At 39.7% G+C, this 27,667-nt stretch overlaps 3 protein-coding genes across 3 annotated transcripts in view; 1 reads left to right on the top strand and 2 right to left on the bottom strand.

Moving 5' to 3' along the window:
* Positions 1-1,247: 1,247 nt before the first annotated feature.
* LOC140280265 (ATP-sensitive inward rectifier potassium channel 1-like) lies at positions 1,248-5,492 on the bottom strand. The gene is made up of 3 exons (XM_072375572.1): positions 5,441-5,492; positions 5,280-5,343; positions 1,248-2,538 (listed from the first exon to the last, which is right to left on the bottom strand). The coding sequence occupies exons 1-3, from the start codon at positions 5,490-5,492 to the stop codon at positions 1,383-1,385; spliced, it is 1,272 nt and encodes a 423-aa protein (XP_072231673.1). The 3' UTR covers positions 1,248-1,382.
* Positions 5,493-9,958: 4,466 nt separating this feature from the next.
* Positions 9,959-19,993, bottom strand: foxred1 (FAD-dependent oxidoreductase domain containing 1). The gene is made up of 11 exons (XM_072375065.1): positions 19,661-19,993; positions 17,518-17,738; positions 17,264-17,374; positions 16,702-16,820; positions 16,529-16,623; positions 15,075-15,176; positions 14,396-14,472; positions 12,813-12,973; positions 11,313-11,442; positions 11,125-11,229; positions 9,959-10,852 (listed from the first exon to the last, which is right to left on the bottom strand). Exons 1-11 carry the CDS (start codon positions 19,815-19,817, stop codon positions 10,598-10,600), a joined length of 1,533 nt encoding a protein of 510 aa, XP_072231166.1. The 5' UTR covers positions 19,818-19,993; the 3' UTR covers positions 9,959-10,597.
* Positions 19,994-21,245: 1,252 nt separating this feature from the next.
* LOC140279403 (F-BAR and double SH3 domains protein 2-like) overlaps positions 21,246-27,667 on the top strand; it is a 34,741-nt gene continuing 28,319 nt past the window's right edge. Inside the window, exons 1-3 of the mRNA XM_072374521.1 lie at positions 21,246-21,454; positions 23,780-23,877; positions 27,551-27,596. Of these exons, the coding sequence (XP_072230622.1) occupies positions 21,434-21,454; positions 23,780-23,877; positions 27,551-27,596 (165 nt within the window). The 5' untranslated portion in view covers positions 21,246-21,433. The remainder of the gene's footprint in view (positions 21,455-23,779; positions 23,878-27,550; positions 27,597-27,667) is intronic.

The following is a 27,667-nucleotide window of genomic DNA, read 5'->3' as shown; positions in this document are numbered from 1 at the left end:
ATCTTTATTGCTGAATTAATTGTTTGACATATATCATCATGATAAATCCACGCAGTGGTCTGTTGCTTTTCAGTGGCCGGGCCTGCGGTCACAACATTAATGGTATTTGTTTATATCCATAGGATTTATGGATAAAGAGAGAGTCGGGAATAAAATGTTGGGGGATGTTGATTTTACATAACGCTGTCGAGTCATCGCTTTTCTTTTCTTAAAAACGGCAATAACAAACAACAGCTTTTGAATAATTTTTCATATTTTTACTAAACTAGAAAATAATTTTTCACAACATCCAATTTTCCAAAATTTTTTCCACATTCCATAAGTTTTATGATATTTTTCTGCAATAAGACTTCTACTTGTGACACTTTGAGTTCTGCTACATAATGACAGTAAGGATGTGTGACATACTTTAGGTTTTTAAGGTAACAAATATGTGATATGCAGTTGTTCTATAATGTGGTTTAATGCATACGTACGATTTTGCCTGCACAGAATCAAATATGTTGATGTTGTTTTATTCTGTCAAAGTCAAGTAAAATCCATCCCTAACATAAACATTTGACATATGCAGTGGGAGCATAATGTAGCAGAAAAGGACAATTCTCTGCTAAAGAAGTATGTCAAATTTCTACTGAAGTACACCATGTGTATTTCAGTTGTGATGGGTCCCCATTCTGATGACATTTCAATGTGGGTACACAAAAGTAAGAATAAGAATGAGCAATAAGGTCACAAATTGTGAAAAAAATGTTTTATTTTATCTGAGGATTTCCCTGAGACGTTGCAGTGTTACACACTATGATCTACAAAGTGTAGACTGGTCATAATTAGGTCAATGCATTTACAGCTACACTCACAGTTTCCTAGTTATCATGACATACAAGATATGTCAACACTACAGAGTTAGTGTTTTAGTAGGAATAATGAGCAAACTCAAAAGACCTGTCCTACTTCAGATTTCCTCTCGCAGACGTTAGAGCACACAGTTTTTCATTATAACAGGCTCAGACCCTAATCTTCTCAAGAAGTACCCACTGTGCCATTCACTATTTTACCCCTTTCATGTTCAGTCTGTCAAAACTTCAAACCGTCCTTCATACTCTAGCCACGCAAAGTTGCAATTGTGGTTTTACTGTAATAAGGCAGCCAAACTCCTGCTCATGTCTGAATGTTTATCCAGAGTTACCAGCTTTCTGTGTCATTTTACTGCTTAAGGCAAAGAGTCAACAATCAATCAAATGTTTTTTGAAGGAAGTGACTTTACCAAACTTTTCTTCATCGCTGTGCACACTCTTACAGAAAGGGAAAGTGTGCCTCATAATAGGAGACAAATGCATCATTACCCACATCCTGATTGTGTTGTATTTCTACCAAACAGGCTTTCACATTTTAGTGAAATCCACGGGGTCATGAATGGTAATCACTTGGAAGCCCAGGTTGTCGATCCCCAGTTTGTGCTGGTCATTGGGATTCTCTATGCTGTGTTTGTTGTGGTTTCTCTGGTCGGCGTCTGTCTCGAAGCAGCGGACACAGTGTGGCGTGGAGACTCGGACACTTCTGGAAAAGTTTGAGAAATCCACACGGTACTTGCCTGTTTTGGTACGGGAGATGATTGGCAGGAAACTGTACCCCCACTGAATCTCTTGAGGGATGTAGGAGGTTCTGACCTGGCAGGATGAGCTGGTGGACTCGGCCGTCCCATCCAAAAAGACCACCAACTCAAAGTCTTGTTGGGGAAGAGTGTCGGCTGACAACTCATAGAACGGACTAGATTTGTTAATCATGTGGTAGAGGGTCAGAGGGCAAACAAAGAACAAGTTGTCCTTGCCAGCATCAACCATAAAGTCAACATCCACCTGATCCAGAATGATAGTCTCTCCATCTGGTGTGGTTGTTGTCCTCAGCAGCTTGCCATAGATTTGGCTCCCTATTAATAGGGTCTTTCGAAGGTTGGCCACTCTTATCAGTAGACAAAGACTCCCTTTCTTCAAGCAGATGACTGCTGTGTTGCTGAAGGTGATAGTCTTTGCCCTTTTTTTGGGTAAAGAGATCTTGGCCAAGATGACACCACACATGAAACAGTTGATGAACACTCCAATTAGAGACTGGATGATAATCAGAGCCACTGTTCCGATACAGTGCCCAGTCAGGGCCCTACCACCATATCCGATGGTGGTCTGGGTCTCTAATGAGTAGAGGAACGCTGTTGTGAGGCCGTTAACATTGTCTATACACTGAACATGCCCTTCTGAACGGTTCTGTCCGATCAAATCCCCATTGCTCTTTGCGATCCAATACCACAACAGGCTGAAAATGAACCAGCTGCCTGTGAATGCAGCTACAAACAAGAAGAGAACAAAGCGCCAGCGGATCTCCACAAAGGTGGTCCAGAAGTCCACCAGATATGCAAAATGGTTACTGTATTCAATGTTGCCAAACTCGATGTTGCAATGCCCATCTTTGGTGACCAAGCGGGTTTTGCGGCTTCGGTGTCCAGCTGGCTGGATGTGACCAGGGAGCAGATGGAACATCATGAAGCTGCAAGAGCAAACAAAGGATTTGTTACAGGCTGCATTAGGTTGGTTTAAGTCATATTTATCTGATAGATTTCAGTTGGTTCTTGTAAACGAAGAATCTTCCTCACACACCAGAGTAAGTCCTGGAGTTCCACAGGGCTCTGTGCTTGGACCGATTCTTTTCACTTTATACATCCCATTAGGTAACATTATTAGACAGCATGGCATAAATTTCCGTTGCTATGCTGATGATACTCCACTGTACTTATCTATGAAACCAGATGAAACCAATAGGTTGGTCAGACTACAAGCATGTCTTAAAGACATAAAGACCTGGATGACTCAGAACTGTCTGCTTCTAAATTCAGACAAAACTGAAGTTGTTGTCTTTGGACCTGAGCACTTCAGGGATTAACTGTATAGCTATATAGTTACTCTCAATGTCATTTCCTTGACTTCTAGTACTACAGTAAAGAACCTTTGAATTATTTTTGACCAGAATTTATCATTTGACACACAAGTAAAACAGGTTTCAAGGACTGCCTTCTTTCACCTTTGTAATATTGTCAAAATCAGGAACATCCTGTCTCAGGGTGATGCAGAGAAACTAGCCCATGCATTTGTTACTTCATGATTGGACTACTGTAGTTCTTTATGATTGGGTTGTTAAAAAAAAATTGGAAAGTCTCCAGCTGATCCAAAATGCTGCAGCCAGAGTTCTGATGAGATCTACCAGGAGAGATAATATTTCTCCAGTTTTAGCTTCTCCTCAATCCAGAGCCTTCAGTTATCAGGCCCCTATCTTGTGGAACCAGCTGTCAGTATGTGTCCGGGAAGCAGACACCCTCTCTAACTTTAAGACTAGGCTTAAAACTTTCCTTTTTGTTAAAGCTTTTAGTTAGGGATGTCTCAAGTGACCCTGAAACATTCCATAGCCAATCTGCTATAGACCTAGACAGCTGGGGGACCTCTCATGTCACACCTTTCCTCACTTTCCTCTCTTTTTCCCCCTTTTATTTCTTCATATGTCATTATGTACATTTGGCATTATTGTTGTCATCAACTTATGTTTCTCTGAATGGTGTTATGCTGTTTGTTGTCCCCTCTTTCCTGTCCTCTCAAACCCCGGCTGGTCAAGGCGGAAGGCCACCCTCGCTGAGTCTGGTTCTGTCAGAGGTTTCTTCCTGTTAAAAGGGAGTTATTTCTCTCCACAGTCGCCTTATGCATGCTCAGAACGGGAGGTTGGACCGAAGAGAAGTTTCGGTGCAATTTGTTGGTTTCCTTAGCTTGGAAATTGTTTTTTTTTATTGGCTTTGTATGTATGAACAGGGCTAATTTTGAATTTAATAAATTGGATTTGATCGGATTATAGATCTGTCCAGGGTGTACCCCGCTACTCGCCCAATGACCGCTGGGACAGGCTCCAAGCCCAACCCCAATGGTATCGTCACACATATGAAGTCATCCATGCCACGGTCACTGATGCACCCCATACCCTCACAGAAGCTGGCTTTTGCTCCTCAAGAGCCTGGATGGTGTTTCCCATCTCTGGCATGTAGAACCAGATTTTCCCAAAAGCAGCTAAAACATGGACTCGTGCGCACAGGACACATGTCCACTGTCGTTTTGTCCATCTGAGATGAGTTTGTGTCCAGAGAACCCTGCACTGTTTCTATACTGAGTTGATCTATGGTTTTTCTGTGGTGTAATACAGTTTCAGGTCACATTTCTGTCTGCCTGTGTTGAGTGAAAATGGTTTTACAAGGCACTTCTAAGCCCATGGGGTTATATTGATCAGGATGACAATGATTGGGTTCTCATGGAGTGCTGCCTGAGGGCTTGAAGGTCACAACCATCCAACAGTTTCTGTCCATAATCTTTACACACTAAGACATCCCCTGAATCTTTTCACAGTATTAGTCAAACAAATGATAAAAAAAATTGCATTTCACAAATTTTTCCAGCTTCTCAGAAAATAAGGGTTTTAGTGTGATTACTTTTAAAGATTCATTTTCAAGTGTATAAAGCTTGGAAAGATAAAAAGGTGCAAATGAATTATATCAAAGTGTTGTTCACAGCAAACAGCCAAAGAATATTCTGATTCATCATTATACTGCAACAGGTTTGTGCACGTTCTATCCAGATACAAATTCACCGTCATTATTTATTTAGCGGAGCGGTAGCACCAGTTTGCACTGCGGCATGAGCTATGTGGTCCACTTAGAATGTTATATAAGAGCTGCTCATTTGAATCAACAATAGTATTCAACAAACCTGCTTGTTTTGCCAGATAATTTGAAATTCCCTTATTTCCGGATAAGTTTACTATGTATTAAGATCACTTATCTAAAAAGAATTTTATATCTTTGCTCACAGTTACCTGCCCACAACATCACAGTTCAGTCTCATAAAAGCGTTGGGATTGTTACCCACTAGCAGCACTAGGTCAAACTGGCAAACCTGTTTGAGCTGTTTGTGTTTTTTCCCCAGTTATTAACAGCTAATAATACTTTGAATAAGCACATCAGTTCTTTGTATTTCTTTAACATACACATACATAATAAGCATAAATTGTTATATATCTTATTAAATATCTTACAGCTTTACAGGACTGTTGTATTCTTTTTTCTAAAGTTAGATGATTTCCCAGTGAACAACTGTGAACCATCAGGAAAAAACAACAAACAATGTTATGTGTACAGGTTCAACTGTACTGTTGGTCAGAGTTTAATAGAGAAATACAAGAGTTTAATTTGGACGTACCTGCTCAGGGAGACCATGGGCACAGAGTGCTCACTGGATCTGCGCTGGAACCTCAGGCTCCTTTCTTTTAGCGGGTGGCCATGGAAGGGTTTGAGAGATTTTAATCCACAGTGAAATTTCCTAATCCCTGCCACATGCCACCTTGTACACTGGCTTCATACTGCTGGAGAGCTCCCAGTGGGCGTCACTTCTCAGCAGGGTGACTCCCTTCATCATAATAACACAACCAGTGGGTTCAGTAGCACTGGATTCCTGCAGATCTTGACACAGTAAAAGTCTGACCAGCATGAGGAGGGGGAATATTCTGGAACGGCGTTGTGAATGCCTTCTGTGCTTTTATTCAGGCAGAAGGTGCGTCAGTTGAGGGGGCCAAAATGCCTGGTGCAAGCACTCATGCTGTTTCTGTTTTCAGTCCTGAGAACATTTGGGATTTACAGGAGGCCTAACAAAGAATCCCCTCAGTTACATTTTCCCTGGTCCCCCTCCCCCCGTTTTAACCTTCAAGGCTCCCTCACATTTACATCAAAATGACGAGCTGTGGGGGCCACAACGCCCTTGCCATATTCTGCTGGCTGCAGAAGGAGCGTTTCCCTATCTGTGGAGCGTATTTCATGATCTGTTAATGAGAGATAGTGAACTGATAAGATGCCCTGCAGTGATAGATGCTGATGCCATTAGCTGCATGTAAATGAAGGGAACAGGATATGGTTGAAGATGCAGATGGCGTTCCTGCTATTTTGATTCAACTGCAAGAGACCCTGCAAGAGTCTCAGAAACAAACACATCTTACATGCATGCATGTTTACCATCAGCTGTACAATTTCAAATGAACTGTCAGTACATGTCTACATATAACATACTGCTCTGAGAAAATCTCGAGCAATTCTTCAAACTCAAGTTTGAAGAATTGAATTGGGTTTCTTCAAAGAACCCATAATGTAAACGCTAATGTTATTTCATGTTAAGAACGGGGACATTTCTGTTTTTACAGCCCAGACAGTTTGCAGTGAGCGCTTAAAAGGGAAAACAGCCAATCTCACCCTCACCTCTTACCAATTAATGTCTCTGCAACTAAAACATAACTCACTTTAGTATCTAAAGAGTAAATTAATTACTGTGTCACCATGTCTCGCCTTGAGAAAGTGAGCTGGATATTTTGTTCACTTAACAGCGTAAGAGGGACTTTTTGACTGCAAGCTTGTAAGCTGGTGAGATACATCGTGCTACAGGAAGATGTGTAGGTGGCTGGTCTGTGGTAGGAAGTTGTGACAAGACCACAAATAATACCAAATGCTTTCCAACGTCGCATAATATCTGATTGTCTCAAAGTGCAAGCCTTACAAACAAGCTTTCAGGCGGCTGTATCGTGTAGGCAGAAAGTTGTAAAACCCTTTCAAGTTCTCCAAATTTTGAGTTTCAGGAACCTCTGAAAATACTGTCAGATTATTTTCTCTTTCAAAATTTCCCCCACAATTCAATCGCTGTTTCTTTTTTTATTTTCAAAGACAGAAATTTCCAGTTAATATAAGTATTCAAATACTTTTTTAATGCCACTTTTTGTTCTAGGGTATCCTTCTGCTATCAATAGCCCTCATAGCGCTTCTGCAGCTGGAGTCCATCTGTGCCTGTAAGAAAGTAATGGGCAAAACAAGGAAAGACACATACTACTTGTCTAAGCTGATGGTTAATGAATCAGGGAAACAGTGAGGTCTTCTTCTCTGTTAGATAAAAGCCTCTAGCCTCCTCAAATGTTGGTCCAATAGTCTATCTGTGATGCCACTTTGAAGCTTTTTTTATGGGACTGTTTGTCAGCCTGGAATGAGAAGGGGTTGAGAAAGATCAATTTATCTAACTGTATTACTGTGTCACGTGTGGAAGAATTAGGCACTAATATCATTGTCAGGAATCTTGGGATTCAGGTGTTTTTGCCCTCTTGTATCACTTCGCCTTATCCTCCGTGTGTGTGTGTGTCTGTATTGTCTTCCCCCTTCTGAGTGTGTGTGTGTGTGTGTGTGTGTCTGTATTGTCTTCCCCCTTCTGAGTGTGTGTGTGTGGGCGTAACTGTCTCTCTGTTCTGGCAGGTTCTCCTGACGCAGCCGTTCTCTATCAAGCTCATCAGCTCTGCAGTATAGATATCTTGGTCTCACCACCACTCAGGATCAGATCGTTGTTAAACCCACAGCGCTAAGTCTGTCCATTTACATCAAAGTTTTCTACGCTTGTGTTGTTCTCTGGAGCCACACCTCCACCCACCTGTTCAGAGAGCAGACTTGGAAGTACTTACCTCATATCCTACGTTCCCTCCATCCTGGAAGCACAACCTCACCTGGAGCCATTACCTGTCTGCCCGTTCACTGCGTCACTGACTCACCAAAGTGATTGGTCACTGATTCATCTTCTTGTCATCATCATATCATTAATAAACCCATTTGGATTTAACCTCCTGTCCTTGGGTCCTCTAATTCAGCCTTGTGACAATCATATCATCTTTATAGTCAACCATGGTGATGTCAGCATCATTCTGTGGGGATACTATCCTGTCATGTGGACTTAGAGATTAGTCGTATTAAAAGACTGATGCAGAAAAATAGAAAGCAGTCATAAGACTTGCTCAGGTGACTAGTTGTTGGGCGTTTCAGTGATGGACGAGAGAGAGACTGAGCACAGAGAACAGGTGGACCGCTTTGTGGCCCTGTGCTGGGGACTGCTCTGGAACCCCTGAAGCTGATTGTGCAAAGGAGAATGCTGCAGAATGGGGACTTAATGTACAATACTGCAAAACCCTTAACACAACACAGTGATAAAAACAACATTATGGCTTCCTCAGCTTCATTGCAAAAATAACTGTTTGCAAGAGGTCCTTCTACCCACAAAAATAGCTCTATCTAACAACTCTTTATTTGGAGTATGTGTTCATCCTTTGATTCATCATATATTTCTATATTTCGTTTATCTTGTAAATCGTATGTCATACTGCCACACTATATTTAATCTTTGGGGAATAAATTAGTCACTTTATGCATTTATGCAGAAAAAGGTATGAAACGACAAGCGTTTATTAGGGCACGCACACACACACAAACACACACACACATTTGCCATCTTCAGAACCAAATGTTAGAGCCGACTGTGTGAAATATGTGTCCCCTGGAAAAAATGCTTTAAAACTGTTATGGCAGCAGAGTACGTGTGAAAATGGCTTTAAAGCCAATAAATTGATGAAACCACCAAACTCATGAGACTAGATCGGGTGATGTTTACAGGACCTAACAGCTGCAGATTTTTTTTATGTTATGACTTGATTTAACTGACCAAACATTTTTACATGAGAAGTTAGTCTGCCATGGAACAGATCTGGGTAACTGAGACTCCACCTGTGAGACAGAGATGATGATGATTAGGTTGTAACACATAACACTGATGAACTCAATGTTGAGTGTTTCCACTGAGTGACGATACAGAGCAGTAAAGTAAATGTCTGGAGTAAAGAAACATGTTTCATCAGTTGTATTATAGGAATCAACCACAGCTTCAGTCTCCTCTGATTTAGTCTATAAAGAGCGTTGGGAAGAAATGATCAAGATCGCATTTTTTCATGAATACAGACCCACGTCAGCAATGTTCTCGACAGAGCCAAGGAAAGCAAACACAACAGAGCGAATCAGTTGTCACTTAGCGACAGCAACAATAAAGCTAGCTCTGCATCTGTCTGTCGTCCTGTTTTTCTCTGAGCTCTCTCCAGCAGTAAAATTAAATCTGATCTTCATTCTTGTCCCGTGTCTTGCTTGTATACTTTCTCTCCTTCCTCACAGCCTCTCATAGTGTTGTCTTGGGTTCTTTAAATGCCTCAGAAATGCTCCTTCTTTTACACTTGACTTGTGGTAGTAACGGTGGGTTTTTGTGTTTTTATCTATAGTTGCTGGTGTGTGTCAGGAAACCAAAGCTGTGAACTGTGGTATTTCAGCCTATGGACACCCCAGGGCAGTTTCAGAGGCATATAGTTTTAGAGGTTCACCACAACTATTACATTTAAGTAGAATAGAACAATGTATAGTAATCACTTTACTTTTACTCTTGCTCAAAAGAATCATCCAACAGTTTGACTTAAAAATTTGAAATCACACGATGACCCAAAGTGTTTACTTGACTAACCAACAGAAATATGTCCATTTGGTGCACAGTTTCTGAAAACCACCCAGAACCATCTGCACTATCCTACATGACGCTGCTTGTTGAAGTTCAACTTTAAACGGCACCACAATATTAATCTAAAAGTATATAAAAAAAAACAAGATTTCCTTGTTACAGCCACCCTGCTGTTGTTCCCTTGCTTCCTTTAGATACCATCAAACTCTTCTTCTGGCATTTGGTGCAGTGCTCCCGGCGGGCAGACACAGGAAGAAAATCAAACACTCAACTTCTGTTGGACACACCTCAGCATGGGTGAATACAATAAATATTTGATCACCTTCACGAATGTTGATTAGATTTGCATTGGTGTAACTGCTGTGGTTACAGTTACATCTACTTTGACTAGAGTTCATACAAAAAAAACTAAATGTACAACTCTGGTATTAACATATATCAAATATATTAATATATATATAGTTAATTGTTTATGAATGTCTCTAAAATAAAATAAAACGTGATGACACAATTCAATATTTTTTTATTGAATTAACTTGATTGTTACTAAAGATCAGAATCCTGGCATCTTTAAAATTGTTAAAAAGCTACTCTGAAGTTTTTCTATGAAAGCATTTCTCTTTTTTCCCTTTCGTTTATTTCGTTTTTTCCCTTGGTATCGGAATCAAGATAAATTCATTTACCGTGACAACCTCGCGTGTAAGAACACAGCAGCGGGTCTTTGGTAATCTGTCTTCACACACAAGCGCGTCGTCCTTTCCCCAACAACAGAAATCTGTGCAGACTTCCATTACTTGTTGCTTTTAGAGTGGAAACTCCAGAAAAGAGCAGCACAATGTGGCACTGGAACAATGTTTCATTTACTGCTGGTTGGAAATAGATAAGTAAAATAAGTTGTAACATAACTGTCATCAACCCAGAATACACTGAGCATGTAAATGATGGCCTCCGCAGTTCAAGTCATGTGATAAACATGGAAGATTTTTCAAATCGTGAAAATACTTTGTGTTTTTAACATTTTTCAGTGGTAAAAGGTATTCATGGTCCATTAAGATCTATTAGGCTTATTAGTCAATGTTATCTTTCCATATAATATATTTGAGAGTTTTATCAAATAACTGATTCTTTTTCTCACTCTCTTAGACGTCACTGTAATAGTCATTCAATGTCAGCTACACGATGTTCCTCTCTAACATGGGCTCCTGAGTCAGAATCCGTCTAAAACTGAAGTTGCTGAGGTCCAGCGTTTTAAAGTTTCCGTCCAGGATGAGTTCTGACACGGCCCGACCCACCGCGGGCGAGTGCTGCAGGCCGTGGCCGCTGAAGCCAGTGGCAAAGTACATGTTGTTGACCAGAGGGTGAATACCGATGATGCCGTTCTGGTCAAAGGTGTTGTAGTCGTAGAAACCGGCCCACGCACTGGTCACCTGACAGGAAGAACACGGGAACATTAGAAGAAGTCTGCACCAACATGCCAATGCTGTTGTGTTGTCAAAACAACTAAAAAAAAAAAAAAAAAAGCTCTTCCTGTATATCAGGAAGGATGTAGAAAACGTTTATTTTATAAATGATTGTGCTCGCGTGAAGTCAACATCACTTTAATCTCAATGGTTGATCACAAAGAGAGAAAAAAAGAACAGAAATGCAAAAAAGCATAACTTTACCAGTCCCAGGCAGCCTATCCTCATCAGTACCTTACCTTAAGTTTTTCAAAAGCAGGAACTCGCAAGGCCAATCTGGGCCAAACCTTGTCCTCAAAAAACTGATGGTCCACTTCTAGATTACTGGTCTCTGGCTCCTCAACCTGAGGACACACAAACGGAAGGCACACTTATCTGTTAAACTGATAAAAAGTAAAGGGAGAGACAGCACAGAGATTCAACCAACCTCCTCTGGCGACACCCCAGCAATGTAGTTCCCTCCTAACCCCTCTCTTCTGAAGTAAACACCCGAGTAATCGATCAGGAAGGGAGTATCTAGACCTGGACCATTGGGACAGTGGACCACGTACACATACCTGAAAAACAGAAAGGAACCTGAAGGTAAGCGGATAATTCATATCACACCGACTTTGTCTTTGATGTGGAGTTTTAGGCACAAAATCAGACTTTTACATCTCTACACAGAGAAGCTTCTGTAAAAGCTCATGAAAGCTCAAAACTCTCCAGATCAGACCCACAGATAAGGTGTTTCTGAGCTGGTTTGGCAACTCTGTGAAGCAGCTGAAATAAAGAAAAAATATCAACCTTTTCGAGACAAATACAGCATGGTTTCGTGCTTATCAGAAAAACAAGTATGTGTTTAGTATCTAGTTAATTTATTGACTAACTGCACAATAAACGTGTCCGGTGCAGTCAGGCAAATATGCTGTAAACAGCTACATGTGAACTGATGATGAGGAAGTAAAAGCTATTTAAGCGACGGTTAAAAATAATTCTAATCTGATCAAATATCAACAACACAAACACATAACTGGGGACATTACTCAGTTTTAGAGTAATGGTTCTAGTGTTATGAAATTACACTTATTGTGACTTCAATCCAAAAAGGTCAGAGTCAAATCTCCACTGCTTGCGTTCACAGTCTCTCTTTGCTGTATTCTTCCTTTGATGACACATTACTGCCACCTGCTGGTCAGTAAAGGTGTTGTGACAACATCGTGTCCCAGATGTTCACAAAATAGCATAAATTAACTAGAAGTCGACAGGTCGAAAGAAACTTAAAAATTCTATTAAATAATTATCATTGGCTTCTCCATTGATCTATTTTCCAACACTTTAAAAGATCCAGTTAGCTTTAAATCAATACTGATGAAAGAGTGTGTTATACCTGATGTTCTTTGGAGTATGGATTCATAAAAGTATCAAATCTCATTGTATGAGGGATCAAAATGGTTCTTAAAATATTTGATTATTGACGTAATAACGTAATAATAAAGTGTTGCTACAGAGGCGCTGTATACAAACAAAGTGTAGCGTGATGTGTCGATACAGTGCTGTCTGTGAATGTTAAATTCACAGTAGCTTCATTAAACAAGGTTTTTACACAGGTCACTGAAATAAATCCTCTACGGTATCACTCTCAGTTTCTTTTGATACTTGAAGCCTTTGGCTGCAGGTCTGAAGAATATCAGGAGTGAATAAAATAACATCACATGCTCTTACAGCTACATACACAAACACAAAGAGGCCATCAAGACCACAGATGGTAGAGGCACAATGAAGCACTCAGTGTGAATAAAAGTGTCAGGATACAAATTAACTGAACTGTGTGAGACACTAAGAGACACTGTGAGACAGACAGACACTGTCCTAAAAAGAAAACTGACAGAACGTTGGTTGTTTTTTATTTAAAAAGGGAAATGAGCAGCTGGACTCATTGACCTACCTCTTCCGAGGCTCAACAGGCACTGGAATTCCAGAGATGGAGTTTTTGGGACCGAGGCCAATTCCCATCATCTCCGCCAGTTTTCCCGAAAAAGCTCCTGCTGCATTCACCACAATGGCGCATTCCACCGGCTGGTACTCCAGGCCGTTCGGCATCTGCACCTGCTCGACACAAGCCATCATCAGAACGACACCAAGCTGCTCGTGTGGTGGTGCCACGCTGCAGCAAAGGAGGAGCAGATGACCCTCAGAAGAAGCTAAATAAATGTATCCACTGGTTTGATCCAGTGGTAGAATTTGACTACCTCACAATTGAAAGAAGTGTTTTCCTGCTTCATGTCAGCAGCCGGGCCCGCGTGGTGTTTGGTACCGTCTCCTCACAGCAAGAAGGTTTTCTGTTTAAATCTCAGCTGAGGCCTTTCTCCGGCTTCCTCCCACAGTCCAAAAACACACACGTTAGGCTAACTGGTGATTCTCCACAGTCCATGGGAGTGAGTGTGGGCGTGCGTGATTGTTTGTCTCTGTGATAGACTGCTGACCCATCCAGGGTGTAGCCCGCCTTTCGCCCAATGGCAGCTGGGATAGGCTCCAGCACCCCAGCGACCCCGAACTGGATTAAGTGGGTATGGAAAATGGACGGATGTCGACAGCTGCTGGTTGGAGTTTCCAAGTGTCTTTTTAATCAAATGTACTTTTTCCTTTGTGAAAATGTAAATAAGTTGCAGAAGGCTGGGGTCCATCTGAACCAAACTTCACTCCACACACAGTTTCTTCCTGCTGTTGTTGGCCTCAGCAACAAGGTCACACCACTTCATGCTTTACAACTAATAGATGTTATTTTAACACACCAAACGAAAGGCCAATTAGCATAATATGACCTATTTAACACTAAGTCTCTACTCTTGTCTTTGTGTTTTACATTTCCACACACATTTCCAGGCTAGAAGTCATACACACAGCTCCTATTCTTTCTCTTAATAGGTCATTCATCCCAGAATGTCTGCATATCCCTGCATATTGCTCTAATTAAGAGAGAAAAAAGCCTACACAAGGCATTATGTATGCATTCTTAATCTATTTGACTATATTTACTGTCATTGGTATGCATCAAAATATCAGCACCAAGACAAAAGTTTACACAAACATGTAAACTTTCTGTAAAATAAACTAAAATTGTGTTCTTAAAAGCCTCAAAGGATCCATATCAAATGTCCAACAAAAAAGTGACATATACTCTATTTAATTGAATCTATTGATGATAATTTGGCCTCATTTGAACAGATGTGGATATTTGTAGCTCATATTGTTTTATGGCCTCTCCTGGAACCACTCAGGTCCAATAATGGAGCAGTGAAGGGAACTTTAAATGAGAAGAAGTTGATGTTGATGACATTCCAGATGATATGGTATTAATATGAGGGTTAATATGAGCCATCCTGCTCAAAGACATGCAGACTGGGAACGTTGGGGATTGAATCAAATAACATAAGTAAAAGATAAATTTGTGCCATTGAGACACCGTCTGAGACATATTCCAAAGGTTTACTACAGTCACATACACGTTCCACTCATTGTTCAACTTACTTTGACATATTTGATCCTCTTCATCTCCATACGTTCCCCGTCAGCCGTCATCATTACATTTGTGACATATTTAAAATCTGTAGATGACACACCTGTTATTGCACATGACGTTAATATAGAATACTAAATAAAGACTTTTTCATACTTAAAACCACTGACCACTCTTCACTGTGTCAGTACAGTCAGGAAGTCCTGTATATGAATTTATTAAACTACTTACAACCATTAACCACATTTATAATGCAATATTTTTTTAAAAAATGACTGTAAGTTGGTTATGTAAAGTAATGTATGATTATCTTATCATGCATTTAATTCTACATGAATCTATAGAGGTGACATAGAGAAAAAAAATGTAGTTGGTACTGCTTTTGACTGAGGTCACTTTCTATCCATCTTCAGTGTCTGTTCTCATCTCAGAATCTCCTTGTCAGCTTACCCTTATTCTTCTTTACATGTCAGTGTTCTATTGTTTTCTTCCTATTAGTATATGAGACGTATGTGGGACTGTTGTTTTATTTGACATCGATGGCTGTTGAAGGTGGAGTTTATACAAAAGTCACCCGACAAACATGACATTGAATTTACACTTTAGAGCTCTCATCATTCTTGGGTGGAAATAACTCATTGCTCATCATTATTACTCTGTGTGTTGCTGTGTCAAGAGGCCATAACACACCTGTGACTTCCCCACAGCACTGAGTGACTCCCATAGAGATGGCCTTCCTCCTGAAGGCATTCAGCAGAGTCCACGGATCAAACCAGCCCTCGTTCTCCAGCCCTGTAACGGCAGGAGAAACTAGGTATTTACTCAGGTCATGTTTTTGAATGCAGCTTTGGAGGTGCACATGAAAAGAAACAAATACATGTAAAAAGAAACAAGTCTGAATGAGTCATTGGCTCTCACAGATTTATTGTAAACAGTTATCATATTGGGTTCTTTCTTTATACATTTTATTGTAATTGGACCAAATGATGCCATCTCTTGTTGTATTAATGTATCCACTTATTTTTAAGTTTCCCATTGGAAGAGAACTACAGATGGAAAATTCCATTACAGGTGAAGAACTCCTTTTGGAGCTATTCCTTGGACTCCATTAATCTGTGTGACCCCCCTGAAAGAAGGCTGGTTAGCAAAAATGCGTTTGGTTTTTTAAAAGTCCCGATGAAAATTAAGGCATTTTGTAATAAGGAACTTCTTATAAAAGAGAGTCCCTTGGAGGTGTTTTTTTAAATCTGCTCATGCAACCTTAAGCATTCCAGCAGAAACCAGGGATTAAGTGGCATGGAAACACTACAAAAATACAAATGGAAATTCTATTGTTGCAGTCATTTTTTTGTTATGTACTGTAATTGCTGCTGGCAGGAAGGACCTCATGGATCTCTCTGTGTAACAGTGTAGCTGTAGAAGCCTCATACTGATCACACGTTGTTTTAACAGGATGTTATATATATATATATATATATATATATATATATATATATATATATAGAGCCAGCCTTTTTTTAATGCAAGTTTTTGAACATTGTCTATTGGTCCTGCTGGTAGAGAGAAACTATACATGACTAAGCACACAGGATCTGAAATCTGCATACTTAAATGAACAAGTATAAAGGAACATATATTACATGTGTTCTATGTAACAACCATAGCTGGTTAATATGATCAAAATCTTGATTTAAAAAAACTGATTTCATCTCAACATTTAATGCTGATGAGCAAGGTTTGTTTTTAGTGACGTAACAAAGATTTGCTTCAGATTTCGCTTAAAAACTGAATGAAGACGTTTGTTCCTCGTTTGAGTGAAGTAGGGTCAAACAGTTCGGAGCAAGTTTGGAAAAGCTTCAAGTCTCTGAATTTTAGAAATAAACATCACTCAAACAGAACACAACCAGGGAGGTTGTGGCTGGTTTACAAGGCCCATGAACTCATTAAAAAGTATTCAATGAACATTATTTCGTCAATCAGTGCAGGCTGTAAAACTGTTAAGTCACTTAGGAGCTTATTAATACTTAATTGGCAGCTGAATACACACTCACACACACACACACATTGTGGCTGCTCTTATGCCCACCTGCAGTAAAATCATGTGCAAAAAACTCAACAAAAATTTATGTCTGTTTTGCACTCACCATATGAAGCGAGAGCCACATCCTCTGTGTTTATCCATGGAAATTTCTCCTTGACTTGCGTCGGAGATAAAAGAGACACCTTGGCTCCTGCATACCTGAAATCACAGAATTAGATAACCTTCTGAAAAATTATTTACAACAAAAGTATGGATAACACCGCAGGTGAGCGATACCTCTGGGTTTCGTAGTTCTTCTCCATGATGTGAGCCACGTCCTCACTGGCCAGGAAGAGGTATCCTGAGTGGTTGAATTGCAGGTCCACGGGGTCTTCATTCACCACACCGAGATGCTCCTGACAGAACACAGCGGGGTTAACACCTCTGTACTAACGACATGCACACAGTTAGAAAGCATAATGCAACACTGAGTTTGTCCTCAGGTGGTGCAACAAGAGAGACCAGAGGGTCAAAAAGTAGCCAGGGCACTTTAATATATTTTACAATGTGTTCATTAGTCCGTTTTAATAGCTTACACTACTCTGCTTCCCCTATTTTCCTTCTCGATGCCATGCTAAGCTTTCCAGCAGCTGGCTTTAGGAGTTATCCTGTCTGAAGCATCAATTTTGAAGCTCTTATGTGTGAGGAACTGAATTTTTTTTGCCTTAAGGCCCTGCAAGAAATATTACACAAACTGCTCATTTTCACATCTTAACACATGCTTTGACACTTTTAATAATTTAAAGACTTGTCATTCATCCCCAGCGTGAAGCCGCAGCAGCCCTTCAGTATGACCTACATTGATGTTCCTCATGAAGTCTGCAGAGGCCAGGGAGAGGTGGATGTTCTCAGGCAGGGAGAACTGCTGGCGGATTCCCCCTGCTGACAGCACCGTCGACGCCTGAGAGTACTGCAGACAACCACGTGTGTGTGTGTGGGGGGGGGGGGGGGGTGTTAGTAAATGAAAAATCTATTTTTTATTATACTTTTTATTATATTTGAACTGATTTAATCGTACAAATTCAGCATGAAAACAAACAGTTGATCACTCACCGTTGGGTCCCTCTCAACAACGATGACTCGCACCCCTTCTCGCACCATCTCCTTCTGTTTTAACCAGTAGGCGATGGACCAGCCCATCACACCACCTCCAATAATCACAATGTCCGCCCTCTCTGGAGGAAGGTTGGGGTTGATCTCCAAAGGACTCCAGCTGCTACCTGGTAGAGCATCTGCTGCTTTCTTTCTCATTGCTGCCAGACTGGCCTCCAGCTCTAAGCAAAAAAACATACAAATCATATTACTTTTTATAGTATTGTGCAAAGGTTTTTAGCCACTCCACATTCATTCACATGAAGAAAATGGGAAATACGTGCAGTAATTTACTGAAACATGCATAAATAAATAGAAACAGAAATTTCCAACCAGAAATTAAAGTAAATATTGAAATGGACATTTTTGCACTCAGCTAAAACTTTCTCAAATGTTTCACAAGCAAAATTACTGCTCAGACCAATTTCTCAGTTGCCCTTTTCTTCTATAAAGTTTTGAAGCCAACTAGTGCTATTCAGTGGAGTTTTCTGGATAAAAATAGCATCTATGAAAATTTTTAGTCTGGTTTCAAATAATCCTATCAGAGTGATAGGACCTTCTTTTCACTGTTGATTCAGAGATCTCTGCTGTTCTGGTGCTTTTAGACCTGACTGTTGCCTTTGACACGGTGGATCGCTTGAACTGTGTGCAGTAAAGAGGTCTTAGTAATTTCTGACTTTCTTTTTTTGGTCCACAAAGAAAAACAAATTTTGGCTGCAGCTCTGCTTACACGTGGAGCTCCTCAAGGCTCCATTCTGGGCCCCGTCACAATCTGACCAGTCACTTGAATCACTGACCTTATCCAAGTATATATGTACAGAATGGGAATCGAGCTGTTAAGTGTGTCTGATGTGGCGACTGTGTGAAAAAACACATTAAAGACATGCTGTGGGAGATGCTGATGGATTCACCTAACGGACATTGTCTTAAAGTTACTTGCATTGTGATTCTATCAGATGATTCAATTAGAAAGGCAGGATTTTACAAAAAGATGGGGGAAAAAAAGGAATTTTGCAGCATGTGTTGAGCACTTAGGACCATTTAAATCTAGCTGAGCCTATACATGTAAGAGTGATTCAGACCCCCACTGTATTATCTAAATGCGTTAATCCAGCTTTGAGAAGCTCCATTTTGTACCATTTGGGTCACCTTTATATGCATTTTAAAAGTTCGGTTCTGGTCGTATTAACACATCTTTGGGGTCCATTATTTTTTTATAGATTCAAGATTCACTTCCATTGCTTTGCAGATATACAAATCTGTCTTCCAGTAGAATTAAAAATCATGATTTGTAGCAGATTTTAGTTGCCTGCATGGTTTAAAGTAAACTCCCACAAGATCAATCTTATTTGGACGAGCATAGTTTGTGGAGGATGATTTTTCTCTGGCATTTGGCTTTCCTTAATTAATTTTGGTGAAAATAACTAAATAAACTTAGCTCTTTGAAATTTGACACTCAAATCATCTCAATTGCCACAAAAAGATTTCTTTAGTCATGACTTTAAGCACAAGTAAAGCCCTGGCTCCCTCTCTGATGTTTTGAAAAAAGCATTTAGGCCTTCACATCCTCTCAGCTTTACTATCATAATTGCTTCTATGTGAAAGTAGATCGGGCATCTCTTCGTCACCTGCAGCAGGAACCAAATGCAGCAACTTGTCTTATAACAGAACAAAGAAAACTTGGTCTTATAAAACCAATATTTGCTTCACTCCTTTGATATTACACTGTAATTATTCAGCAAATACTGACTTTCTCTTAAAAGTGAAGGCATTTACCGAATATTAAGCTACCAATCTCCAATTCGGCATATGAACTAATTTAAATATTAGATTTTTTAAGATCCATCTGAGAAGGCAGTTAGGTCAGCTTTGGATCTTGCTGTAAATTACTATGCTATGGAAGAACTGCAACAAATATGATAGGGAAGATGAAATGCATGCCGAATAAGAACTTAGCTTTTAATAGTTTCGAAGAAAGTTTTGGCTGGATCATAAAAGTTGCACGAATTTAGGTATATAAAAATAATGAATCATTTTAAAAAATCTGAATGTAAATTTTGCTAGTTCGTTTATGTCAGTCAGTTTCTCATTTCAATGTTCACACCTTTAAAGAAATCATTCCGGAGAGGTCCACCCGTGCTCAAGCTCCGACAGAAATTTAAATGCCCACACCGACACGAGTGCCGTTGTGTCACCCAAGTAGAGGCGAGGAATCCACGAATAACCCGCATCTTCACGTGCAGCCGCCTCCACGCCGACATTGGCGCTGTTAGCTACGTAGCAAGCTAAGTATGCTAGTCAGCTAGCGTTGAGCGAATACGGTGCAAACCAAAGTCCAATTTGAACAAGCTCTCATATCTTGTTCTGTTTAACCACCTGTATTTAATGTCTTCTGTAATCTGAAAACAAGGTCAACAAAAAGCTGAGGGAACGTAAATCAAAAGTACCCAACATAACCGGTTTAATGGTGTTTTCCTTCAAAATTAAAGCACATATCTGGGCTTCAGCCAGTAAACTTAAAACGAAAGATTTTTCTCAGTGGAATTGTTTTATTTTTGTATTACAAAGCAACGATGCTTTATTGAGTTCATCACTATTATTATAATACTAAATTGTGTGTCATTTTCTGTATTTTTTTTCAATTAGCCATGAAATGTCAAAATATACAAACACACACCACTGCACCATACTTTGCTCATCTACAGTGTTAGAAAGAAAATGCAACCAGGTGGAGAATCTAACATCCATGTGCATAACAATAGAAATAAAAATGCAAAAAAACTTTTTCCAAACCAAATTAAACCAACCAAATTATCGTCTTTTCATGGAAATTTAATCTCATTGCATTGTTTTTCAATATTCGTTTTTACTTCTCTTCATGTTTGCTTACCAGGGTCCTTTTGAAAAGAATAAGTAAAATGTATGATAATTAAACTTTTAAAAATTCCAGGAAATTGCAGCTGTTACTGTTAGCTTGACCTGACTGGAAAAAGAGGCAGTGGCTTATCACGTGACCACACGGACCAATGGAGAAAAGGAACAACCCACGAGCTACATCCCCGCATGCTTTATGGTATTTTATTAGCTAATTTAAAATAAACAGGCCGCGAAATAAATGAGTGAGTATCTAAATGTGTTTGAATGGTATCAGAAAAAATATTACCACAGATTTAGCCATATCAACAAACAAAATACAATCCTCAGATGTTTGTTTACCCACACTTACACTGGTAATTATACTATAAACGTATTTGACCGTTGCAAGATGTTTACACAAGACTTCTTTTCGAGGTATTTATGGAAAATTGTAGTTTTCTTTAGTTTAGCTTATTATTTATGAAAATGGGATGAGAAAAAAAACACTGTTTAGTACATAATAATGTCAATTTTGTTATTATGGCTTTAATGATATACATATTGTGTTGACATGACCCCATTATTATTATTACTATCATTATTATTATTATATGGAACAAAAAACAGAGGATTAATCAATCAGTCAACCACAAGGAATACCTTACGGTTTTCCCACTTGACAGTAAAGTATGTATTTTTGAGGACGGGGGGTAAACAGTGGATTAAATCGGGCATCCTTTTACTTTGAAGAATATGTCAGGAAGTAGTATTTTAAAACTTGTCTTTTATTCTGAAAACCTAGCAGGATGTGTGACGTTTGACCGCTTAGCTTGATGGCTGTGTTTTACGTTCCCTGGGGCCACAGTGTTTTCAACGGGATTCAACTTACTACTTATGTGACTCGCCATGGCCGCTTGACTCAAACTGAAATATCCTCCCACCGTTATCATTTGTTTGAATTTGCAAACTTTTCCAAATAAACTTTTTGGCGCTTGTGTACTTTTTATGTCAAGAAACAAGGATGCAACCCCCACCGAGAAAGGTGAGTTTTTGCCGTTGTAGCCTCCGAAGCTAACGTTACTTCGACGAAGTGGTGCATATTTAATGGTTGGAAAAGTACGCTTTGTTGCTTGTCGTCTGATTTAAACGATGAACTTCCAATTCGAGTACACACACATGCCTCTGCTTTGTTTCTCTCAGGTCGAAAATGCTTTTGCTGCTTCTTTAAATAGCTTCAAAGGAAAAAAAGAAAAAAAAAACTTGCTGGAAAACATTCCATGTGTCGGAGTTTTTCTTCTTTTTTGAGGGAGAATAAGCACGTTAACGTGCCCCGTTCCCTCTCGAATAACAAAACGGTCCTGCTAAAAGACTTCCAAATGTTATAATGATAATTGTTTTCTGTAACTTTTAAATGCATATAATTCAAAAGCAACTATGAGGAAATAGTGTTATTGAGATGATCTGTTACATCACCGCACAAGTGATCCACTAAGCAACACTTTAAGTTCAAGTAAAATACCACCTCGGCTCTCACTGGACCTGCTGCCGACCGCGGTGTAAGAGAAGTGTATCTAACTTAATCGGGAAAGTGTCAAGTTAAGGCATAATTTGTGATATAGTTTTTTTTTTCCCCGTTAGAAAAGTTTATCGACATGTTTTTTTGACAGTTTTTAACCCTCTCTGTAGGGGAAGAAGTTGTCAAAACGGGTACTAACAGCCCCCAGATAACCCGCGGAGCGTTAGCGTTGACGTGTGTTTTTTTCCCCCCGGAGATAACTGTTGAAAACGCAAATCTCTGCAAAGTCAGTCTCTGCGCGGGGGGGAAAAAAAAGTTAATGTGGGCTCGCATTTCAATAACACGACCCCAGTACGTTTTGTAAGTGGCAGCCACATGGCTGTAAGTCTGGAACTGTTTTTAAGTTAAATCGAAAGCTACGCGGACTGTGTGAATGTGTTCAGCTCTCACGGACTGACCTCTTACGAGATTTCCAGTCTTCCACTGAGCGAGGTATTTATAACAATCTGTCTTGATTCTCATGCCTGGGCACTAAATACATCCGTAAACATGTCGTAATAGAGTGTGTTTTCTATGCAGTTATTTAGATTTGTGACGCTGTTGTGTTAGGTTTCATTGTGACGCTGTTGTGTTAGGCTTTTTCTTTGAAATGTATCCAAAAAAAAGACAGTTGGTGACTCTGTTTTTTTTTTCTGGGATTGATTTTTTCCATGGGTCCTTCAGTTCGTTTTTATCTCCAGATTTTTTTTCCAGTTGCAAATATTTAACTGGAATATGGCCCATAAGACAGCAGTTGATAACACTTCCAGTAATGACACCTCTTCACTGCCCATCATGTCACCGCTGATTAGAGATCAGCTGATTTCCAATGATTGATTTTTCTCTGTCGCCTAAATTCAGAAGTAATTGTTGGCATTACCAATGGAACATACCATTCCAGATAGACATGTGGAAATGCTAATACAATGAGATGATGTATCAGAATTCCGATTTCAATTTTTGGCATTTAACGGAAAAAAAAGCTGTTGTTTGTTGTCTTTCTTGAACCTCATGCCAGCGCTGCGGTTCAGCCTGTGTTATCTGTTCACTTGCCACTGTTACAAAACCAATTTAACTCTTCTTCTGTCCTTTATTGATTGCTGTGCAGGCTCAGAATAACGTGCAAACCGAGATAAATCAGACTTTTAATGAGGTGCTGCTTTCTATTCCTGTGTTTCTTGATGATTTTATTATTTTATGTTGAAAAACCAAAAGGCCAAATTGTCTAATTGTTGTAGCTTTCTGCACATCAAGTTTTTTCTTTTAAACTAAACAGCAAAACCTCTTATGTATCACTCTATTGTTATCAGATTTATTTTCTCCCTCTGATTGATTTTCTTTAAAAATAATCCAAATATTTGACTTTGACCGGGCCAATATTTGTTTTCATAATTTTATTTAACTCAAAATTGTAAAAACAGTTTAAAATTAAGTGTTTTTTATGTTGTGTTTGTAGTTTAATTGACAGTCAAACGTTTTCCAGAAAACCCTCAGATTCTAAAAGGCTTTTTAAAATGAAGCCTTGGATCATAATGGACCAAACAACATGTCGTGCACTGAAAACGTTCTGTAATGAGATGTGACCACTGCAGTTTAGGGCCAATTAAAAAGCCACAGGTCCCAATTGTCACCTGGCCACAGCTGCTGTTTTGTAATGATGGATCTCATTTTCACTCATAGCAGATATGACCTTATGACATCAACACTTTCCTTTGGGAACAAACATACGGCATCACACTTTTTGGCATCACACCCCTCATCAAAGTCAGTAGGTCAGCTGATACTTACTGGACGTGTTTTGTCTCCTTTCAGGTCCGGGTCACCCAGGAGCTGAAACACACTCATGCTGAGCAGATGAGCCAATTACAGATCAAACACCAGACAGAATGTGACCTGCTGGAAGACCTGAGGTGAGCAAACTGAGGTTAAACTGTCTTTGAGGTGCATCGAAGCGCACCTGATGTTTGCCAAGGAGACAGAAGCGTTCTAAAAGTGGCTCTTAGGAATCACCATAGAATAAGCTTGTCCTCTGAAAACAAATCTCATAATGTTGTTATGCTATAAGTCAAATAATGCCTCCGCTGTCAGGCTCTTTTTTTTCTTTTGCCACTTGTGCAATGGAGAAGTTCTGAAATATCAAGTTATTGCACTAAGAGGTTAAGCGGTCTCTTATTAGTAATGATGATGATACCATATTAGCTGTGTTGTGTTTAATTGTGTGAATTCTGATGTGAATGAGTGAAAACCTGCCACAGTTTACACGACTGTCTTAATACCAACACTCATTTTGTCTGAGCTGTGAAGGAAAACAGACCGATTCGATTAGTTTGTGTTGTCTGATGATGCGCTGTCATGGTGAGCCTGCAGATATCAGACTGAAGCCTTGTCATGACGCACAAACGGCAGAATGTCTGCTCCCATTTATTTTGAGACTGATTATAAAGCAGATGTTGGTACTCACAAACAAGTATTTGTATTGCCAGTTTATAGCTAGTGTGATTTTGCTGCCTTCCACGCAGTCCTAGAATAGTTCAGATATATTTTTAAACATGATTCAATCTTTTTTCTTTCACTCAGGAGGCAGAGGGCTGTTGGGGATTTTGTGGCAGAAATACTTCAGGAAGTTATCTCCACACCAGCTTGTAGAAGTGTTAGCTAAAGTCATCAATACTGTTTGACTAGCAACATTAGATGTCTGTTTCAATAACTTGGGGGGAGACCACAGCTGAATGCTGCAGTTGCCAGCAGGTTCCTTTATGAATGTGAAGACGTAGTGGTGACCATGACAGCGAAGCAGCAAATTGCAGGTGTGACTTTAGAGTTGTTTCCCAGTGGCCACGTATTAAAGCAACTGCCACATGTGAGCACAACCCTGCGTAGGAAAGTGCCACATTACTCACTTGCCTCTTCTTTTTTCTGTAGGCACAGTGCCCCGTCTCTGTACTGTGGTTTAGACCTGCTCCTCAAACATATGTGCAGCACCAAGTCACTAGACTAATTAGCCTGATCTGCCCTCTACTTTAGACCCCCAATAAAAACAAAATATCCAAATTTTCCTTTAAGATTACAGCCAACAAAGACGGCACTTTTTGTAGCAGCCGGTGTTACAGCTGAACTCTTAGTTTGACAACACTACATCCAGAGTGAGCATCAGCTGTGGTGAATATGTTCATGTGAAAGCAATTTGTCTTCTGAAAGTTAGATTTGAGATTTTAGAACTTTTAAACATCCCATAATGGTTAATTACAAGGTTAGACCTGTTTCTGACATCTAATTTAAAACCCGGCGGTGCTTTCCACCTACAATACGATGCAGCATGTTATTTCTTATAGTTGTAGAGCTCATTTATTTGACTTTGTAAGTAAACACGTCCTCTTTAATTGTTTCTGTTGATCTTTGATAGTCTGACATATGTTTTCCACTATTTAAAGCTCAGCTATTTACCTCTTAAGTTTAAAACTCAAAGCAGATGATAACTTTGAAATTTAAGGATCGGGCCAAGTAAACACTGTCCATAGCGACACACAAGCAGCTTTAGGTCTGTATTCCTGTGTGTAGGAACTTTAAAGGTTTAAAAGCTAAAGGCTGTGGTTCTGTTTTAAACCTTGGTGTTGGATTGAGTTGACAGCCTACTGGCTCCCCACTTCCTGTCTGTGGTCGGTGACAGAGCTCTGGACCTCCAAACAGCTGGAAGTTAAGGTCATAGAGAGCTGCCAGATGTTCTGACTGCCTTCAATTGTTCAGTGTGGGAAGCTCAGTAACTTCAGTCCACCAGAAACAATGCTAAACTCGACCGGTGCACAAATCATGCTGGCCTTTCTTACCAAGGACAAGAAATGATTCAGCAAACTGGAAATTACATTGAGTGGTCAGCTAAAGCTCTGTTTGGGAAAATGACAGGAAGTGAGAGTGGGGGTCGGTGGAAGAGTGGGAGCTCTGGAAATGCAGAGGAAAGGAATAGGGGGAAGCTCCCAGGAAGTACTCCAGATTGTTTAGAATCAGGGTCGAGCATGGCAGCCAAGTCTTGACATGTTTAATGACTTAATGAGGATTTTGCCACAGAGACATTTTCCCAGGGCACTGACCTCTCTTCTTTTCTTAGACTTTGGGTTAAACCTCAGTTGACTTCTCATTATCTTGTTATTACAAATGAACCTGAAATGGTTAAAAACCACAATTGAAGTGAAGTCATATGTCGCATTTCTCAGCACATTTTTGATCTGTTTGTGTATTTATGAAACCAGATGAGAATGTTCATCTGTTGAAAACATTTGCACTGAAACTTTTGCACGAGTGGAATCCCAAGATTGCGATGAGCATCTCACGGAAAATGATCATAGAAAAGGAAATAAAACTGAAGCAGCCTGAGCAAATCTGACACAGACAGTTCAGTGAAGATTTCATTTTGCCAGACTGTGTCATTAGAAACAGCCACAATAAGCATCAGAGGGAGAAGAAGCCAGCTGAGCAGAAGATGTGGTGATGGAAGAGGAAATGAAGGCTTAAGAGTAATAAGTTTAGAAATGCTTTAAAGCAAAAAGAGGTTACAGAATAAAACTGGCTCCGATGTGTGGAAATGGCAGCAGCAAACCAAACCAAGGCCAAACTACCTGACCTTTAAAAGAACGCTTCAATGTTTAGGGAAAATGCAGTTTTATTTCACAAAGAATCAAATGAGAACATTCCCAGCAGTTATAAAAAAGGACTCAGTCTGCGTGAATTAATCAACAGCTACAGTCCAACACTTAAGAAGATGCAGGGTGGTAAAATGCCCTGGAACACTGAAGGTAGTCTCAATCTGAGGAAAATGTCATACTTCTTTTTTGGAGGAGAGATTAATATTTTTTATTTTTTGTGAGGTGGGGAACAGGAGGGGATTTTAGTTCCCAGAAGTAAATTTTCTTAGTCGGTACTCCTCCAGCAGAATAACCAGCAGTGACCCAAATGCATATTGATTGGTCGTATGCATGAATGCTGCATCAGCAGCCAACATCTCTATAGACGTAGTTTGTATGAGTTAATTGATCAATAATACAGCAGTAAAATAACAGAGTTAGTTATAAAGTAAATAGTAAGAACAAAATGGAAATAGTTTGATGAAATGAAAACTGGATAACTTTCTTTAAAGCCATTGACTAACATCTTTAAATCTCACCCTTATTCAAGTAAGTGAATAGTTTAAAAAAAACTCTGGTCTGATGACTCTAATTGTTATATTCAAACATTCAGTTACCCTATGTCCACCCCATCCTTGAAAACATATGTCAGAACAAATGGTAACAGTCCTCTCTTTTGATTAGCAATAAGCATGTTCTGACATATAAACTGTACATGCAGATGACTGGAGATCACACCACACACAAAGTGGAAAAACTTCACTGTTTTATTGATCAATCTTAATGATAAAATCTGTATACACGGCATCAAAGTCAGGTTTGAGGGACATGCATCTCAAACAAAAAAGCAGCAGTAAGCTTCAACCATTTCTTTATTTTTTTTAAAATTATATCTTCTTCTTTCCTGCCAAATTTGGTCCCATCCTCTTGCTGTGTTGTCACTCACATTCCCTGTTTTCCTTCTCAGGACTTTCAGCCAAAAGAGGGCAGCCGTTGAAAGGGACTACGCCCAGGTAAGTAAATCTTACCTCTTTTGTCGTGTTTTATTTTCACCACTACTGATGCTTGGTAACATCTTTTCTGC

This window comes from Leuresthes tenuis, unplaced genomic scaffold (genome assembly GCF_036924035.1).
Source record: "Leuresthes tenuis unplaced genomic scaffold, fLeuTen1.0.hap1 SCAF_21, whole genome shotgun sequence".
NCBI classification, from domain to species: Eukaryota; Metazoa; Chordata; class Actinopteri; order Atheriniformes; family Atherinopsidae; genus Leuresthes; species Leuresthes tenuis.
The sequence above is the reverse complement of the archived record's forward strand: the minus strand, read 5'-3'. Positions and strand labels throughout refer to the sequence as shown.